The sequence below is a fragment of the Polistes dominula genome, unplaced genomic scaffold (assembly GCF_049000335.1).
Source record: "Polistes dominula isolate Pdom_NZ unplaced genomic scaffold, Pdom_raw_medaka contig_37, whole genome shotgun sequence".
NCBI lineage: Eukaryota > Metazoa > Arthropoda > Insecta > Hymenoptera > Vespidae > Polistes > Polistes dominula.
The window spans coordinates 33,400-53,412 of NW_028301169.1; the positions used below are offsets into that span (position 1 = coordinate 33,400).

Sequence of the window (20,013 nt, forward strand, 5' to 3'; positions counted from 1 at the left end):
AGTATTGTTTATAATTGATTGATAAACTTTGCTAATAGCTCGTTTATATTTTAAATGTGCATATACGTGTAATACACTTACTTAGCTATAGAATTATTGTACGTGTAAAATTGTATGTGTCAGCGTTTGATTGTGAAAGTGTGCGCGTATGTATGTGTATAGAAATGTACATTTTAAAGAGCAGGTAGTTCGCTTTCAATTCGCTTTTGAGATAGCGCGGAAGAGCGAAGAAGCTTCTTCATCTTCTTTTTCTTATTTTTCTTATTTTTGTCCTTTTTCTCCTTTCCTTCTTCTTGGAGCTGCTTTTGAAAAGCTAGCAACAGAAGGACCACCCTCCTTTCTTTGACTGATCGCACGTAAATTTTGAAAGAATCCACGGGTCCATTGTAGATAATCGGTCGTGCGAGAAAAGAAATTTTCCTTCTTCGACGAGCCGACCTTAAAACTTCCCACATACCTGCGTTGTGATTAATGTCACGCCTTTTCGAGACATTTTTTAACTTGTAAAAACATGTATATTCGGTCGTAGATATTATTACATTTGTTTGGATTAAAAGTTAGGCGATGTAAACTAGTAGAAAAGAGTAGCTAGATAGAAATACTGTTTGGTGACAATATTTTATGGTTCTTTGACACTTTATAATCTACGCATATCGCGCATTTACGATAGAGCATCGAACGCTGTAAGCGAAGTGGTTTAGTAATCCGGCAGCGGCGCTTGCGCAATCCAGGAATTTCTCATGCGAGGCGAAGGAAGGAAATTGCGTTGCCCAATTAGAAATCGCGGGAGACCGCAAAAGGAGGAAAGAAACGAGATAAAAAAAAAAAAAATAACATAAAAGAAGAGAAAAGTTAGGGAAGAGAGAGAGAAAGAGAGAGAGAGAGAGAGGAAAGGATAGAGTAAGTACACTGCTCGTACACGTACGAGTGTGGAATTTCGGTTTCCTTCCGTTGTAAGAAAAATGATACTAAATGCCAAATATTACTCGAGTTTAAAATCAAACGAGTTAATAAATTAGTTGTGATGTCGCATCGAAATTTCATCGTATCTCTAACCATAAGCGGTCAAACTTATTTTAGTAATCACGAATTCATTGTGTCTCTGCTTTTTTTTTTTTTTTTTCATCGCGAATCAGATGTGATGGCACATCTGAACTCAGAGCCCAGGCATTCTATGGCAAGGAGCGATGACGAGGCCTTTGCAGGAATCCGGTCTCTTCCTTTCCCCCTTCTTTCCTCCTCCCCCTCCCCCTCCCCCCTCCCTCCTTTCTCCTTTTGCTTTTCTCGAACGATTACGACATTGCTCCTCTCACCTCCGCCTAATCCCAAATGCCGTGTTGCAGAAGCACTGGAATGAAGGAGGACGAGCGAGCGCTCAAAGAAGAAAGAAAAGGGTAGGAGGACAATCGACGATATGCGCCAGGGTTTGCTGTTGTGTTTGCTGTTGTGTTTGCCCAACAGCTCCACTCGTCATCCCGGATGTACAACATCTTTATATGCTATTCTTCGATGCAGTTACCTACCAACGCGATTCTTCTCTTTTTCACCTATTAACGAGTCTTCTTGAACTATACCTAACTGCATATAGAGACATGTATGTACCCGTATCGCGAATACAACAGAAATCATATAGTATAACGTATTACAATAAATATTCGACCAATTGAAAAATAAACAAAAAGACAAATATCTATCTAATCTAATTAGACGATTATTTAATAAATAATAGAATCGTTTGGTTATTCAACTGAAAATCCGACCGAACGAGTATTCGTTGGTTCGTTTGGAGAAAGTGTCTCTTGTACCGATGCCTTAAGGCGCATTTCACATGCGCTTTAAGAGCTCCGACTCGCCGCGAGCCGTCTCTGTGTGTGTGTGTGTGTGTTAACGCACGCTCGGCTTATGTAATCGGTTACGGTAATAGCGTGGTAGTTATAGCAATCCGGGAGCAACCAACGGGTAACACAATTCCTTGTTAATACGCTAACGAATACACTAACTCTTACATTGTATGCTTGATATTGCCAATTTTCATTGGAGATTCCTCTTTTAAGCATAATAACTAATAAAAAATAAGATTTTTAAGGTGACCGAGCGTTTCATACATTCTTAGACTCGTCGAAATTGCGATCGTTTTCTTGTTTTCCAATGCAACATGAATTAATTGTAATTGTAATTTTAATAATGCGTTAACGTTCGAACACGTAGTAAACTCTGGAAGTGAGCGGCAGACGCTTACAGCAATGGCGACTTCATGATTTGACCCGTCGAGCCGACGAACCGGTTATCAATGCTCGGAAGCGTGTCGTTCGGCTCGATTACGATACGTCCTCCTCGATGTAGGTGAGTACAGGAGCGTATCGTGGCGTACCTTCCCTACTCAATGCTACGCTATTTTTTATTGAAATTCTGTCTTTTTAGTTTATTTTAAGGAAAGACCAATCCTGAAAACGAATTGCTTTAACCTTCGAACCAAGTTTTTCGTATTAATTTGAAAAACGTGTAGGTAGGAATTGCATAAGTCTGGCTGGGTACGTACGCGAGCACTCGCTAAAGGCAAAGGCAAAGGCAAAGGCAAAGGCAAAGAGAATCGGATAGGAAGACGAACGAGCGGAACTGAGGTCCGTGGAGCTTCCTTTCCTTTCGACATGCCTGGCTGCCTTCTCATCCTCTCCCACAGATTACAACCAACTTTTCTCTCTCTCTCTCTCTCTCTCTCTCTCTTGCGTGCGCGCGAGCGTCCAGGAGTACCTTCACTTGCTTGCACGAACAGCACACGTTCAAGCACAGGTTCTAACATACACGCTCACCTTCTTACTCTCCCTCTCTTGCTTACCGATGTGTAAGCACTACCACGTTAACAACGAGCAACGAGCCGCTGCTAATACTACTAAGAACAACAGTAATGGTCGTAAGACTATTCGAATCGGAGCAGGTCTGAAAAAGAAGGAACTACGTTGGACGCACCTACTTCCGGGATGCGTCTTACCTCGGCGCACCTTCACCAACGAGTGATGATACGTTCTCTTAATGATCTTTACATCTCATATATTAAAACATGTTTTATTAAATTTATCGAAATCTTATTTTCTCACGAATTAGACAAATCTTCATTTGTCGTACCTTATTAAGAACGCAACGACAGATCATTCTTTGCGAGTAAAACGTTAGCGCGCTTATAATGGAGGAAGCCATTACCTCATTCCGCATCCTTAAGTTCCTATCGAACCGCTCTACCGACTCGACCGACGATCGAACCACTTTACTTTCTACCTAACGTTCGAACTTTAGCAAAAGAAGAGGATTAAACGCAGGATACGTCATTGGAAAGATTCTAGCTCGATTGCTCATGACAAAGGTATTCATAAATTCCTCCTTCTAACGAACAAATCAGACTACATCGAATATCTTTGCGACCTCGAGAAAATGCTCGTGGCACGATAACCACTAACGCCGCCGAGTTCGAATAACATTAAAATCATTGTGACCTTATCTCCAAGCCTGCGTACTTTCACCTACTCGAAGTACGGCTCTATGTTCAAATATATGTATAATAGTTTAGCGCGCTATCCATACGATGCTTCAAATTGATGCATATATTGTATATTGTAATGATAATTAACAAGTTGAATCACATGAAAAGATCCTTTCTCTCATGCGAAAAGAAGAAGTAGGAGAAGAAGAAGAAGAAGCAGCAGCAGCAGCAGCAGCAGCAGCAGCAGCAAGAATTAGAGTTACTTGAAATTATGTAATCGCTTTCTTCATGTAAATGCTTCTTACGAGCGCAATCTTTTTGCCTGATCAGTCCCTTTTAATGAAAACCCTTAGAGTTTTACGAAAAGCATGAAATTTTAGCAAAAAATTCCAGGCGATCTGCAAATGTATGAAATTCCATACGTTCACCGATTTTCTCTTGTCACGACAACATAAGGTGCGCATAAGGTGAAGGTATCGATTGCGCAACATCTATATTATGCAACGAAGGCGGCTTCCTGCTGTTATCCAATCGTCCGGAGCACAGGAACTCGATATAGTTGCACAGTCGCTATTTTCATAACTTTTCTTTTTCTTAGCTTCGTCAAAGTGTTCGGATAAATCAAATTATCCACGTAATAACGAACAGGTTTTTCATTTATCCAAATATCTATAGTATATGGAATAAGCATTTTGCGAGTATTTGCATTTGCATTTAGAGAATTATTTTGGTAATGCCAAATCTCATATTCATTCTATCTATTCTATTAACAATCAATCGGAAGACTTGGTCGTATAAGAAGTGCAGAAGAATATAACGAACTTTTATAGGAAGCCGTAGCGCGCATCTGACATTTGGAACCGTTGCGAAAGCGACTGTGGGAAGTTCTACGCGAAGCTGATATTTACGCGCGAAGAAAGTAAAGGCACCAGAGCCATGATGTTTCGAGTTCGATCGATTCTCGCTTGTGTCGCAAACAAGGTAAATACGATTCTTTATCAATTTGCTATTTCGATATGAAACTTTAGTCGTTGAAAGATAGTTTAATTGAGATTACTTGCATTAATAAGGGCCCTTGACAAAAATAAAAGGAGATTGAAAATAATTCGTGTGTGAAACAGCCCAGCCCATAGGAGGACGCTCGACGATCGTCCCCGTTCATATTAATGTTCGAAAACGTCGCTGATGCAATCCTGGTATTCGTAGCAAGTAGAGATAGACTATAAATCATGTATTTAACACCCTGCTCTCTCTCTCTCTCTCTCTCTCTCTCTCTCTCTCTCTCTCTCTCTCTTACCCAGCCTTGAGTCTACGTCGCACAAGCATATATCGTATTTAAGGATAGTAATCCGAACGAACGCATATCGTAGACGCGTTGTTGATTTTCCTTGCTTTTGCTACGAGACAACGTAAATGCTTGAAAACTAACATAAGGCATTCTCGTTATCGCTAGCTATGTACTATCGAGGAACCTACTAGGATGTATGGATGTTGCTTTCATTAGGTTCTCAACTATCGCCAATTGACAAAAATATTTTATCAGCATTATTATCTATATGCTCGTATATGCTCGTATATGCTCGTATACATATACATTTTTGAAATAAAATGAAATGTAATTCTTTTCTGCAACAACATATAGTTATGCAGATGGTAGAATGGTAATTGCGAGAGAGAAGAAATCGTGATGTTCGTTCGCGTTGAGAAACGCTCAGTTGGATGGCAACTCGGTGGTGGATGCTATCCACTTGCACGTTCTCCAGACAGAAAAGAGAAGTAGGAGAAATTCTGGCGCGGAGCGTTACTTCCTGTTCAGTCGTCGCAGAAACTCCCGAGGGTTGGCTGGCTGGGTTGGCTGGGAGGCATTTCATTTCCTTGGCGACTTCCGGCAAACGCGACGCTTCCGCCGTATCGGGACCGGGGCCGCCGTCGGCGTCGTCGTCGTCGTCGTCGTCGTCTTCGTCGTCGTGGTAGTCGTGGGGTAGTCGTGGTAGTCGTCGTAGTAGTCGACGTTGGCGTCGGCGTCGGCGTCGTGTTCCTGCCCCACCCTTGTTCCGGTTCCCGTTTCATCCGCTTCCAACCCAACCACCCTTCTAGGCAACCAATCAAACGACCGACCAACCAACCAACCGACCAACCAGTCAGCTACCTACCCAGACAGCAACCAATCGGCCAACCGTCCGACCGACCGACCGACCGACCGACCAACCGACCGACAGACCAACCGACCGACCGACAGATCGACCGACCCGACCCGACTCGACCCGACCCAACCACCCTCTACGCCACCTACCCTTCCCTGCTTCTCTCACCCCTATCCTTTCCGCGCTTTCCTCTATCTGCCGCCCTTCCGCTTTTCCCTCTTCCCCGTTCCTCTCCTTCCGCTTCGTTCCTATCCACGTTGATGGTGCACAGAGCACTTCCGCCCACCCACCATCCCTTTCTCTGACATTTTCCTTTAACTTCCGTTCGTTCCTCTCCTTCGATCGTGCCTTTGCTTTTCTTTTCCAACCTTTCCACTATCTAGACAATTAATAGATGTTCTATTTTTAGAGAAAATACACATTAGTGTTTCTTTCTACGCTACTCATTAATTTCATTCAGATTTTTGTGCGATCCTCCTATATTGTTTTGCTTGCAATTTATTTCCTTTAAACTCTCTATCGTCGATTGCGAAAGACCTTCGGATATTAAATATATGTACAGATACATTTGAATAAGCTTTAGAAAAATCGATTTTAGTCGATACGTTCGACTAAAATTCTTTCTTCCATCATCCAACATCTTTGATTCCATACTTAAAATCGTCGAAAAAGGTTCGTTGGTATGCCGTTGATCGTTTGAAAATCTACTTAAACGCAACAATCGAGAATACACACACCTTGTTCTCTTTTTGTATAAAAGCCTATGGTCTTTCGAGTTGGTATTTCGTGTAACGGGAGGAATTGGTATGCTCCTTCGTGTCACGAGATTACGTATTCTCGATGAGAAACCGAGCGGTTCGTGTACTTACCCCGGATGTACGTGTGCCAGCAACTTGGAGAAGTGTGCTTTACGCACCTGTCGCGAGTTTCGATGTATCTTTTACACTGCGGTGCCAACGAACTCTACTGATCCATTCGAAATACATTCCAAACATCGTCGACATTTTTATTATCAACTAATACCATTTACCATTACTTTAGCTTATCTATTGATCTTGACTTTGTACAAATAATGAACAACTCTACTCTACTCTCTCTCTTTCTCTCTCTCTCTCTCGCAACTTGAATACACGTAAAAGCCATTCGGTTTTGATGTGAGATTTCTGTGAGCAACTCATATCATACACACACTACTGCGTAACTGTAAAGCAGTTCGAGCGCGCTGAGATGACGATTATCGACAGAAGCGAGCAAAAAAGATTACTGCACGTGTATAATGTAAAACGTAATAACCTTTCACACGACCTCGGAATTTGGATTTTCTCAAGGTTCAGTCGGGTGTTCCGTCGCGTTAAGGAATGCAACGCACCATGCAACGCACCATGCACTATGGCTTCGCACTTACATGCGTAAGATTATTTTCATCTCTTTCTCTCAATCCCGACGCGATGATATGCGGACATTTTTGAACGAGATCGATAACGATTTGTGCATAGAAAAAGGGGAAGAGAAATGAAATAGAAGAAAGATCGAGCAGGAGTTATATGACACCCCCTCCCTCTTCGTCCGAAGCGAGCGTTTTACTATCATCCGTACATATGGGGATGGCAGTGCGGCAGATTCTAAACCACTCGGGACGTACCATCTGTGCACGTTCTGTCGCACACCCTCCTACCGTTATTTCGTCAAAAGCGACTCAAAGTCTCGCTCGCGCTCGCGAGAGAAGAATATTAGAGCGTCCTTTTAAAGGTTCAAATAAATCTTGAAAACGTATCGGTTTTATTCCTTATCCCTTTATCTTGATCGAGCAATGCTTCTTCGATCGCAATGCTGAGAAAATGAAAATATTTAGGTACGTAGCTACGCTACGGAGTGCGCAAAGTGATCTCACTCGAGACAATTGGTGCTGGCCCCATCAAGCTTCATCAGGGTGATTAGCAAACGACATACCCCGTGGGTCGCTCCTTTAGATTAGCCAGTGCCCTCGACTCGCGGATCTTCCCCACCCTTTATCTCTTTCCTACGTCCTACGTCAGCGCGTCGCCTTCTTTGTTCCTCCTCTTCTTCTCTTCGCGATCATTCCGAGCGTTCGAGCCACAAATGAACGTGACACATCGGTCAATGACACGCGTGTGCACATGCGGGTAAAGTAGCCCGGCCACGCTCGAGAGGCTTCTTCCTCCTCTGATGTCTCCTCTCCTCCTTCTTATCGTCATTATTATTATAACCATTGCTACTATAATATAATCGACAGTATCATGCACGATGTGTTCTTTAGTCCCCCTTGGTCTTTTCAAATTTTAATCATTCGACAAACGTTCTTTTGCAGATTCTCCATCTCCTCCATTGGGCTATACCTGCGTATACCAATGTCGAATCCAATACTGGACACGCAATCATGCACGTATAGATATAGTTCGAAAGAAGATAGGAGGAACCCACGCCTTATACTCACCCCCTGTGTTCGCTTCTCTACAATTCCCCTTCTTACGTCTGCCCTTACGACGGCCCTTACAACGGCCCTTACAACGGCCCTTACGTCGAAATCTGGCCACACCTCGAGAATACTCTTCCGAGTATTAGTCACTTCTAGCACAGCTGGGTTACGTCCCCGGAGTTTTTGCTGGTTCTTCCCTTCTCCATTTTCAAGACTGAATCAATCTCGGTTTATCCTAGAGAATAGCGGCAAATTTTTTCATGATTTTTCCAAGATACGTATTGCTTATCACACAATTATTCACAATATATTGTAATATAAAAACGTAACGTGAATGAAGATTCGTTTGCTTTGCTTTTTATCCTTGCGCTTTCCTAATCGATAGCGCGTGCAATGCGTATCTAGGTTGCTCTTGTGAAAATGGGAATATAGCGAAGGGAGCTGATTTAGGAGAGAGAGAGAGAGAGAGAGAGAGAGAGAGAGAGAGGGCTGAATTTGTTTGTCGAACCGGGCTTCTCTGCTAATGCCCTAGTTAGTACTTTGGTTTCTTTTGTGCCACCCTCCGGCTACCACGTCCCCCAAATCCGTGGATTTGAACCCTCGCAGGAACGGGAAATGCACCCTTCCGCTATTCTACTACGGCTATTCTACGTTGTAGAATGCAATTTTCATTTTGCACGCAGTTCAAACGCATCGCCGACCTTTATAACGTTTTTGCTCGTCTCTCTCTCTCTCTCTCTGTTTAATAAATCTATTTTATATTTTTTTTTTTTTAAATATAATAAAGTATAAGAAGACTTAGGAATTTCTTTAGTTTCTTCCTACTATCATAAGTGAGTTGTTTAGTTTTTTGATCTGTCGAATTGGAATACGTAGACCTTGTATCATATTCGTCAACGAATATAAGGGAAGCCCTTCTCACCGATGTTTCGTATTTTGAAAGCAAGCCACTCTAAATGATGAGATTTTCGATGGCATCCGTCGCGCGGCCATCCGACCCTTCGGTCGCGTTTGTTGAAAGAAACCGGAGCGCATTAAAGTATTGCTGGAGCGCTTTCGCTTTTGGCTTTGCTTTTGCTTTTGCTTTTGCTTTTGCTTTTGCTTTTGCCTTTATGGCCGCCTGGAACAATGACGAATCCCCGACGTCATTGTGGTTGCCCCTGCAGCTCCGATGAAAATACAGGAAAGGGAAAAATATAAAAGAAAGCGCGAAAGGCGAATGTAGGAAAAAAGAAAATGGAAAACAAAAAGAAAAAAAGAGCAAGGTGTGCATCAGGCAACAGTCACTCGCTCCTGATTACACGGACCATTGTGCAATAACAACAAAATCGGTATACGAGAGGATGAGTGTAAAATAATGCCTATGACTGGGGTAAGAACTAAGGGTAAGACCTAAGGGTAAGACACAGGCTACAACGGTATAGCGCAAAAAAAATAAGTAACATTTTTTCAATTAATGAAACATAAAGACTTGCTAAATTGTTATTGATAATATTTTTCTATTGACAATAGGAATACAAGTAAAACCTTCTTATGGAATAGAATAGATATTTCTAAATTTTCCAATATAAAATTGTCATTTTATCGTCTTCCTCTCAGATAAATGCTGCTTTGATCAAACAAAAATCTTCATCTTTTCGTACACATTTAACAAAAATGAAATGTTCATAAAGTTACATTAATGAATCTTATGACAATACTGTATACTAAAAAGAAAAAGATTCTAGTTTTTACGTATACCACGTAAGCCGCTGTGTTACAACGAATGCACGTGCATCGGATTAAAGACTTGTCGTTGATTCTTCGCTAACCTGTCGCGGAGAAACCGGAAACGAGTTGAATTCTTACGTGGAAACGCCTTGATCCCGCAGGCCAAGCAGGTAGGACTGGTAAAACGGGTGGGGCTTCCGCTTTGAGATCGTCGATCAGAATTGATACATCGATCATTCCTCATACGTATAAAAGAACCGTACAAGTAGTTGAACAATCCTTATCACGAGTAATCTCATTAATCGCCATAAAGAGCTTTGTATTTTTTCAAAACATGACGTTCCTACGACTGATGTGAATCGTAAAAAAACATAAAAAAACTACGTAGGAAATAATTAATATACAATATATTAGGTATCGGTAAATCCTGAGCAATGTATATATATATATATTATAGTCTTTTATTTGATTTCATTAACGACTATATAAATGCGTTCCTTGGACAAAGATTTCGCTACTTTTGTAACCTTTTGCTCATGATGCATAGATACGACGCGAGATCACTGAAGAACTTTAACATAAACCGCAACACAGGAGGATGAGGCAATGTTACCAAGTATCGACGTTTCGGTGTAACGATATCTTCTTTGAAGGTTTTACGTGTCTACGACCTTCTAAGGGTGCGGTTGCGATCGCGAGATTCTAACGTTATGACATTCGAACGAACGATGTCAAATGAATTTTAGTATTTGACAAAAGAAATCAAATATAAGTGCATATCGCGACAACAACGACTATGAAACTAATTTAGATAGAAAATAAATAGATTATACTTGGACGAATGTTGAATTTTGATTGAGAGTTGAACGCGCGTGAGTTATAAGCAAACGCGAGTCCTAACAACTATTTCCCACGATTCATGATACGCGTCAAAATATTCATCATCGAGTAGGGATAACGGTGCTGAGATACTTTTCGTTCGAACAGCGACTTTAAATCCCGAAGCAAGGTAGTATCGGTATTTCTTGCGGTTCTTTGTCCCGCAGGCCGTATACCAACCTCACCTCACCTGTGCCAGGCCAGTTCGTCCAAGTAACTCGATCACGCGTGGCATACCGTGTATGTGTGCGTGTGTGAGAGAGAGAGAGAGAGTGTGTGTGTGTGTGTATGTGTATGGGGTATTCCTCCCTCCTCCAACTATGGTAACATCCTTCGAAGCGTCTCCATCTTCGCACTCGCTTCATCTATTCTCACAGTACAAAGTTATCGTTTTGCTTCCATTTCTGTTTGTATTCCTTTTACGAAGAAGAAACATCGACCGAATTATTGCTAGTTGAGATTATAACAAATGATAGAGAAAAGAGGTGTTAATGTTCCAACGTATGTATCTTGATTCGATTATAGAAAAGAAAAAGCGATAAAAGGAAATAGCGTAGAAGGTATGGTGAGACGAGGTGAGACGAGAAGGGAAAAATGGCCGCACAGCAGGTCGGTCATAGACTGCTTTTTCTAAAGAGTATGAGAAGCTGGAATAACCGACCCGATGAACCGAGGTTCCGGAGGACAGAACGGTACACGATGCCTTCCTCCTCTTTCTTCTCCAACCTTCACCGAGAGGCCACCGAAGATGAGGGCCAGCAGGACCTCGGAGTTCCCACTCTTGGAATTCCTAAGTACGCTTCTGATGGACACGCGCTAGTATACGTATACGGTACTCGCGTCGTTTGTTACTTTGCCAAGGTACGCAATGTATGTATGTTTTTAAGAAAATAGTTAACGTCGTTGCACTCTTATTCGCCTTATTCTGATCGCAACCACATATAATTCTATTTTCTACTATTAAACATTATTTTCTTGCAAACATTTATCATCGTTTGCGCATCCTTTAGGCGTCTATTAGGCATCTATTACGCGTCGTTTACGCCTCGTTTACGTATTGAATATTTCAAACGAACGCGCTTGTTTCGAGTCATCCTGGAGGCAGAGCTCTACGTTGTAAGTTAAATCTCTAATTGAAATCATTTCAACTTGCTTCGCAATCTAGACGCGTTGAGAAAGTTTTGACTCTCGAGCGCAGCAACTCGGACGAAAAGTACTTGCTTGCAATAAGCAAAAAGTATCTGTCTTTTGCAACGATTGTTTATTCCACATTTCCAATTCTTATGGTATTCTTGCCATGAGAGCACTTTAATAGACGATTAAAGGTCAACGACAATTCCGAGAACACTCGACAAGTTTCATCTCGATGTTCTAAAATGACCCCAATGCTGCCTTAATTTAGACAATTTGTCGCGTGGTCCTATCTCGACGATTGCTATTATATACGCTTCTTCATCCACCTTCACAGACATATCCTCCTCACACTTTATCCTACTTTTGATCCTTATCTCTTGCAAAGCTATTACGATTTTACGATTTTACGATTTTACGATTTTAATGCTTTTCCTAATTCTATTGGTAAAAGGAAAACTTCTTTTCCCTGAGACAATTCATCCAAAAAATCTCTTTGATTTTCAATTTGAAAATTCGTCAACGATACGAAAAAATGAAACGCGTAACGCGCGAGTGTTCTCCTCTATTTCCGTTGACGCTTACGTCGTAGCTCGTCGTAGCTCGTCGTAGCTCGTCGTAGCTCGTCGTAATCAGCCATAAAGACCCTCGAGTTCCTCCAAGACGAAGGCAATTCCCCGAGATGAAGCAGAAGAGAAACGATGAAACGAATGGAAGAAGAGGGCACTCCGTTATCGTTCACCTCTCATAACGGTTTCTTCGACGGAGGGCGCGATCCCACATCGCTTCGTGTCGTCGCTCAGTAAGAATGGTCCGCCGTTTATATCTTTAAGTATCTCCCTCTGTATATGCCCGTGTATTGTATCTAACCGATACGTATTCAACATATTTATTACATCAGCAGATAATCTACGCCCTGACGCAACTTAAACGAAATAAATAAAAAGCATCTACAATTTATCTCTAATATTTTATTTATTTTCAAATATTTCAAATCTTTCTAATATTGAGAGATAAAGAGAGAGAGAGAGAGAGAGAGAAAGGGAATAAAGTTACAAAGTGTAAAGGAATACGAATGTATCATTTCGTAGCTCGTCGTAATAACACCTTTGTTTCCGGTAATGGAACAAAACGCCAACTCCTTAAATGCTTTTATACCCTCGATGTAACGGCTCCTCGTGACTTCTTTGGCTTCCGGTACAAGCGAGGGTCACCGAAGACCCGGAAGTTCGTTCGACTCAGCGCATTAACTTTCCTCGGAGCCCCTCAGTATTATATACCTTTCAAGCCATTGGATACTTTGCGAATTGTAGCACGCGGAAGAATAAGTGGAAAGGCAATCTATGATACTACAATCATTTCATCTTTTATTTTTCCTTACAAACGGCATTCTAAGACCAGCAAGAGAACAACGTTGCTCTATAATAATTACTCGAATATTTAATATACAATATATCTTCTATTCTATTTCTCCAATATATAACATTAATAACTGACTTGAAGAATCAATGTACATGTATTAAGCTTAGAATTCAAACTAGTATGTGTTACAGTTCACCTACGTACATTTATATAACGAAACCAATCCAAAAGAGACATACACGCGACACCTATCCTTGCGAATGTAAAATTCGCTATATGAAGCGCCACATGTAGGAAAGATGTGGGAAGATTCAACGACAGTATTACATTACCACATTTACCCTACAATTGGCCCTAACGCGCTCGACGCCGACTCAATTAAGAGGACTCTTTCTCTCTCATTCTCTCTTTACCAGTAGGAATAAATGGACGTAAAAAGAATATAAAAAGATATAAGTACTTTCATTAGGCTACTATGACAGATTTGTCATAAGGTATAACACGTTTTTAATCTGCTAATCAAATTTCAATATTACAAAATTATCAAATTATATCAAAATTACATACGTAATTGTACTATTTCTTTATCAATCATGCGATATCATTCCAAGAAAAAGAGGGAGAGAGAGAGAGAGAGAGAGACTCTATAAGTATTATCTATATTTTTGTTAATACCTGTAAAAATCAGCATATTCATATATCATTAATATACAAATAACAATAAAATATTTCTTTAATATTTATTACCATACATTTTGACAGACAACTACGATTGAAATAATCCAATGATATCCTTTCAATCAACTTTTTTATTGTTTTCAGAATTTGTTGGAGATTTCGTTACCTGTAACGCAACGACATTCGATTACATAAAAAAGAAAAAAAGAAAAAGAAAAGCAGTTTTATACAAACTTATCATTCATGTATGATATACCTCTTTCTTATCAGTTGTAAATTCCCATATTTTGTCGCTTAAAGAACCAACCACACTAGAAATACTCTGACCCATATTAGCGCTCAATTCAACAAATTCCGAAAAAGTATTAGGCATTTTAAACGTCGAAATATCTGGCAGTTTAATATCTGGCAATGCTCGCTCGTCATCTCCTGGCTTCACTAAAATATGTAAGTAATATCATTTTTAAATCTATAAGATAACGACGACGAACAATTCATGATTGAACAAAATCTTGTCTATGTAAACAAAATATTGTGTATAAATAACATGCTATTTTAGAGAAGATATATATATATAAGAAAAATCTTTCTACTCACCACCGTAAATAAAGTTATAACTAACATTAGCATAATGTTTGGCATATTCAAAACTTTCCTGAGCTTTCTTAGGATAACAAATGGCTCCAACGGTAAGAGCACCCGTACTAGAATAGACAAATTTTTTGATAATACCTCCTCTAAGTCCAAATATTAAACCTGTCAGTCCACCTATTCCAATAGCACCAAATCGTGGCATAGTATTATCTTCTTCTTGAAGATACTCTACCAAAACTAAAAAAAAAAGATCGAACAAGCAGAAGAAATATTACATTTACAATTAGATTTTAGGAGTAAAAAGGAGTATTTGAAATAAACTAATATATTTTCTTACATTGACTATGCTCCAGTCCAGTATTTATCTTAGAAGAAATGTTATCCGATATAGTATGCCATTGCAACATAATACCTTGCAGAGATCTTCTAATCGTTCCAAATTGTTGCTCCAAGGCAGATGAATGAACATTTGAACTGCAAGTAATATCTCGAAGAATTTAAGTTTCTATACTCTATGGCATATGTATATAAATATGTATATAAATATGTATATAAATGATTACACAATATGATAGATATATAAACGCATTTCATATTGAAAAGTATTTAAAAGTACTACTTTTCCAAACCTAGGAAACCTATTACCGGTGGTTTACCATGGAATATCTTTGGAGTAAACATCTTCTAATGGATAAATAGGAAGTTCGGATGGACGAATCATATTTTCTTTCTTATGATTGCAAGATTCTGGATAATCTTGAGGAGATTGTGATTTAATTACTGGCACTGCAGCGCAAAGTCCACATGGCATTAAAAACTTTTTCACCAACTGTATAAACATAAATGGACAATACTTAACAATTTAAATTATGTGAGACAGGACAAAATACAAATAATAATAATAAGGAATAAGTCAATATGGAGGTAATATGTAATGGTACACATATTAACGACGTTTAAATATTAGAAAAAACTCAAGATATTGCCAATTACCCAACACATTTACCTTTAATCTGTTCATTATGAATGAATGTGAAATATTTGTGCATACATACATTCACAACCACAATCAGAATCAGAATCACTCCTATTTGGACTGTGATAAAATTCGTAATGAATATTATTACACTGATTATTAAATAATATATAGAAAGACAGAGAGTATAGGTTTTTAAGTGAACATTGGGATGACGTAAATTGTAACGTTTCGCTTCACCTACGGTATACGTAATCCCTCTCGTAATTCGGTAAGGAAGGTGAATGATATACCGATCGAGAAATCTTTTCAAAACTGATTTACCGACAGATTCGAATTTCTTCAAGAGGGAACAAATCAAAAATACTTAATATATCCTAAAAATAGTTCTAATATAAAACACGCATACTTTTATACTGACTCTTCCAAATTCGGTGATAATACCGGGTTGATAAATATCGCAACGATGAATAGGTTCCCGACACGTTATATCTTTTCCAAAAATATTTCCTATTGTATAATCTAAAAATTTGTGTAGAAAATCATTCATTTCCTATTGAATAATATAAAAACACTTGATATTATCTTAATTTGAATAGCCACAAAATTCGAATTGATATTTATGTATTTGAACTTGAGCATACAAAAAATAATACTTCTAGAAAGGAAACGTTGCTACGGTAACGGCTTATTATAACTTTTACAACTGTATACGGTGCTAATCGTAGTTTTCTAATCATTTTTTCTCTCCATTAATTTTCTTTATTTTGTAAAGGTGTAATATGGAGTCAGCGATCAAAGAGTGGATAGATATATATATATATATATAATATGTTGTCTTCTATTCAAATTGAACATGAAACCTTCTCTAAAAATATGCATTATCAAAGAGGAGCGATTTTCGTTCCATAATATGAAATATCAGACGACTTGGAAGAGATTTAACACATGGTTCAAGGTTACGTAGAGTCTACTCGATATGCTAATAATGATCATGTTAACGTCTAATCTATGAGTAGTTTGGTCGTGAACGCATGTGTTCCACGTGTTAAAGGAATTTAATAATTATTCTTGTATAAATCATTGCAAGGTAATTACAAAAACTTATATAGAAATAAATAAATATTTTTTCATCATTTTTCATATATCTTATGTAAAATATACGCGTGATTTTTAATGTCAATAAAGACACTTAAAGTAGAAATATTGAATAATTAATTGCATCATTTCATATATGTAAGAGTGAAATTTGATTCATAAATAATTGTCTAATATATTATAAAAGAATGATCGTTAATAAATAATAATAATAATAATAAATATAGAGAAAGAAGAAGTTTGAGATTAAGTAGATAAAATGTGTGGAATTTGGGCATTATTTGGTCTAGACGCGAAGCCTATAACTTGTATCTGTGAAAATTTTGAAAAAATATCTCATCGTGGTCCAGAAGCATTTCGGCTTGAATTTGATAATAGAGTTAAGGTATGTGATGATTATTTTCAAATAATACAATGAAAAATAATATTTTATTAGACTTGTATTTAAAGCGTTCAAAATATTATTTTGTAGAATGGATATCTTGCGTTTCATAGATTAGCCATTGTGGATTGTCTTAATGGGATGCAACCTATGAGGCTTAACCAATACCCATATTTATTTTTACTTTGCAATGGCGAGATCTATAACTGTAATAAGGTAAACCTACTAAAAATGTCAATTATATTACATGTTATCAACTTTTTTGTGTGTGATTTTTGTAACCTTACAGCTAGGAGAGCAATACAATTTTAAATATACAACCAAGTGCGACGTAGAAGTAATTTTGCACTTATATGCCCAAGGTGGATCGGATAATGTTGCACGATCTCTAGATGGTGTATTTGCATTTTGCTTACTGGATATCGAAAAGAAAAAAATCATTCTTGGTAGAGATCCGTACGGTGTTAGACCCTTATTCAAATTATATTCAAATGCTGGACATTTGGGGATATCTTCCGAAAGCAAAGTAACATTAAAGCTACCTTTTTTAAATATCTATCTTTCTAATATACTTCATAATACATCATCATATGTATATTTATGCAGGGACTTATTAATATATCCAAACGTATAGAAGAAAAGTACACGTTGCAACCATTTGTACCTGGTAATTACGAGGAATATGATCTTTTAAATGACGGCCGAACGAAATTTGTGCAAACCATCAATTACCACAAGCCTGGAGACAAACCTCATTTTCTAGCTTATACGCCTTGGAATAGTATGTTAGACACAACAATATAAAGTTCAATCATTTCTCATATTTATTTGATGTACATAACAATTCGATAAAATATCTACATTTTTATAGCGTTAAGTAATAACGACGTACACGAGAACATTAGAAAGTTATTTTCTGCGGCTGTAGAAAAACGCTTGTTGGCAGATAGACGAATAGGTTGTTTGTTGTCCGGTGGATTAGATTCCAGCTTAGTTGCAGCTACTCTTGTACAGCATGCACAGAAACATAATTTACCATACAAAATACAAAGTTTTGCAATAGGCATGGGAGATAGTCCAGATATTATTGCAGCAAGACAAGTAACTCACCTACTACTCATGCCTTTTTCCTATTCTTATTGTTTATATGTTTTTACATGTTTTTACATGTTTTTATACGTTTTTTTATATACCAGGTCGCAGACTATATAGGAACTGAACATCATGAAATTATTTTCTCTCCCGAAGATGTAGCTGAAATTTTGGATCAAGTTATTTATCATTTAGAAACATTTGACATTACAACAATACGAGCTTCTATCGGGTAAAATATTTCATATGTTTCATATATTTTTTTATATTTTTTATTGGAAGATAACTGCATCGAATGATAAATATTATTTATCATCTATTTTAGGATGTATATTATATCAAGATACATTTCCCAAAATACAGAAACAACAGTTATATTTAGCGGAGAAGGTGCTGATGAATTAGCACAAGGATATATTTATTTTAGGGATGCCCCTACAGCTATGGATGCGCACAACGAATCAATTAGATTATTAAAGGACATTTATCTTTATGATGGTTTAAGAGCAGATAGGACAACTAGTGCATTCAGTTTAGAACTTAGAGTTCCATTTCTTGATTTACAATTTACTAATTATTATTTATCACTTGATGCTGCCATTAGACAACCGCAAAGTAATTAAAAAAGTTATCATTGTTTCAATTATTTTACACACCTAGATCATGTATTTTGCTTCTCAGAATGAAATTCTGATGAAATTCATTTCAATTCTTCTTTAATACAGATGGCATAGAAAAATATTTATTAAGATCTGCATTTGATGGCACTGGCATATTACCATCTAACATACTTTGGCGGCATAAAGAAGCCTTCAGCGATGGCGTTACTTCCATTAAAAAATCTCTTTTTCAAATCGTTCAAGATATTGTAGAAGATAAAGTACAAGATGAAGATTTAGCAAAGGCATACGTTAAATATCCCCATTGTACACCAAAGACTAAAGAAGCCTTTTATTATAGGTGGGCGATTTTCAAACATTTAAATTTATTGATATATTTTTGTTTACATCATCATCATCGAAAATCAACGATCTAACCAAATGATGAATGTTTCTCATTTTGAACAGAAATTTATTTGAATCATATTACGGTGGTCAAGCAGAAGTTTTCACTCCATACTTTTGGATGCCACGTTGGGTAAAAGACATTGCGGATCCGTCTGCACGATTTATTAAACATTATTCTGCAGATGTAAATAATGATAACGATCAACAGGAAACAATTTCTAAGATTGAAAAATGAAGATGGAATTATATAAAAAGATTTTCATATGATACATATATAGGAAATATGTAATATTCCTATACTTAATAATATAATATATAATTGTTAATTTGTGCGAAATAAATTTTGTGTGAAACATTCTTTCTTTTCTACTCCGATCTTATAAAAGAATTATGTGCTTTTATAAATATACTTAATCTTTTATGTGAAAAATTATTTAACACTGGGACTAAATATTTGTTAATTATTATATATATATATGCAATGACAGTTCTCACTTAATTGCACACCTGTAATAAGAGATTAAAAAACATATCTTTTGTTAATTTGTTGATAATACTAAAAGAAAGAATGAAAAAAAAATATGTTTATACCCCTGGTGGGACTCGAACCCACAATCCCCGGTTTAGGAGACCGATGCCTTATCCATTAGGCCACAGGGGCTTACAACTTTCAAACAATTATTAATATAAATTGTGGTGGAAATCAAATTTTAATAAATATTGTAAAAACATTAATTAATTATCCATTTATTTCGTAATAACAGTATACAATAGGTTATATTTAAACACAATCAAATACAAGGTAAAATATTTTATGACAAAATGCTTTTCGTTATAATGTTTTAAAAGTTAGAAAATATATATATATAAAATGATAATTATATTATACATAATATATATTGTTAAGAGATAAATTTTCTATGAAAAAAATACGCCGTCAGAATTAAAGAATAATATAAAGAAATTTGATAGGATTTGACTGTTACAGTCACCCACGTGTTTGATATTGTTTTGTTTACATGATAGCATTGACATCTAGTGATCTGGC

General features: G+C 37.6%; 2 protein-coding genes, 1 long non-coding RNA gene and 1 other non-coding gene across 15 annotated transcripts in view; 2 read left to right on the plus strand and 2 right to left on the minus strand.

Moving 5' to 3' along the window:
* Positions 1–13,794, plus strand: part of LOC107069936 (uncharacterized) — a 26,358-nt gene extending 12,564 nt beyond the window's left edge. For 4 of the 10 annotated variants that reach the window (XR_016178755.1, XR_016178756.1, XR_001476184.2 and 1 more), the window contains exons 4-6: positions 1,344–4,205; positions 4,306–4,456; positions 7,949–13,794. This is a non-coding gene — a long non-coding RNA (uncharacterized LOC107069936). Of the gene's footprint in view, positions 1–1,343; positions 4,206–4,305; positions 4,457–4,545; positions 4,672–7,948 lie in introns of all 10 variants that reach the window. The other 6 variants (XR_001476187.2, XR_016178757.1, XR_016178751.1 and 3 more) reach the window with 5 other exon arrangements.
* Positions 13,779–15,936, minus strand: Mic26-27 (MICOS complex subunit 26/27). Of its 3 annotated transcripts, none has more exons than XM_089179040.1 (7): positions 15,796–15,936; positions 15,067–15,239; positions 14,748–14,884; positions 14,414–14,647; positions 14,073–14,254; positions 13,891–13,982; positions 13,779–13,813 (listed from the first exon to the last, which is right to left on the minus strand). In XM_089179040.1, exons 1-6 carry the CDS (start codon positions 15,934–15,936, stop codon positions 13,935–13,937), a joined length of 915 nt encoding a protein of 304 aa, XP_089035166.1. In that variant the 3' UTR covers positions 13,779–13,813; positions 13,891–13,934. The 3 variants fall into 3 exon arrangements, with proteins under 3 accessions (XP_089035166.1, XP_015183146.2, XP_089035165.1); XM_015327660.2 differs by lacking the exon at positions 15,796–15,936 and adding an exon at positions 15,417–15,605; XM_089179039.1 differs by lacking the exon at positions 15,796–15,936 and adding an exon at positions 15,417–15,605 and having other exon boundaries at positions 13,886–13,982.
* A 283-nt stretch (positions 15,937–16,219) lies between these two features.
* AsnS (asparagine synthetase) lies at positions 16,220–19,322 on the plus strand. The gene is made up of 10 exons (XM_015327653.2): positions 16,220–16,476; positions 16,712–16,869; positions 16,957–17,082; positions 17,156–17,392; positions 17,473–17,647; positions 17,738–17,967; positions 18,063–18,190; positions 18,284–18,573; positions 18,684–18,918; positions 19,026–19,322. Exons 2-10 carry the CDS (start codon positions 16,744–16,746, stop codon positions 19,198–19,200), a joined length of 1,722 nt encoding a protein of 573 aa, XP_015183139.2. The 5' UTR covers positions 16,220–16,476; positions 16,712–16,743; the 3' UTR covers positions 19,201–19,322.
* Positions 19,323–19,553: 231 nt separating this feature from the next.
* Positions 19,554–19,626, minus strand: TRNAR-CCU (transfer RNA arginine (anticodon CCU)). The gene has a single exon. It is a non-coding gene; the product is annotated as a tRNA-Arg (tRNA).
* Between the last annotated feature and the right edge of the window lie 387 nt (positions 19,627–20,013).

What these genes read in the sequence shown, in the direction of transcription:
- Mic26-27 (XM_089179040.1), bottom strand. Translation starts at nt 15,936, where the DNA reads ATGAATGATTTTCTACACAAATTTTTAGATTATACAATAGGAAATATT. An exon ending in TTGGAAGAGTCAGTATAAAA is followed by an intron (nt 15,240 to 15,795) that starts GTATGCGTGTTT and finishes ATGTTTATACAG; the next exon opens with TTGGTGAAAAAGTTTTTAAT. An exon ending in TACTCCAAAGATATTCCATG is followed by an intron (nt 14,885 to 15,066) that starts GTAAACCACCGG and finishes TATTACTTGCAG; the next exon opens with TTCAAATGTTCATTCATCTG.
- AsnS (XM_015327653.2), top strand. Translation starts at nt 16,744, where the DNA reads ATGTGTGGAATTTGGGCATTATTTGGTCTAGACGCGAAGCCTATAACT. An exon ending in GGATATCTTCCGAAAGCAAA is followed by an intron (nt 17,393 to 17,472) that starts GTAACATTAAAG and finishes ATATTTATGCAG; the next exon opens with GGACTTATTAATATATCCAA. An exon ending in AAAGAAGCCTTTTATTATAG is followed by an intron (nt 18,919 to 19,025) that starts GTGGGCGATTTT and finishes CATTTTGAACAG; the next exon opens with AAATTTATTTGAATCATATT.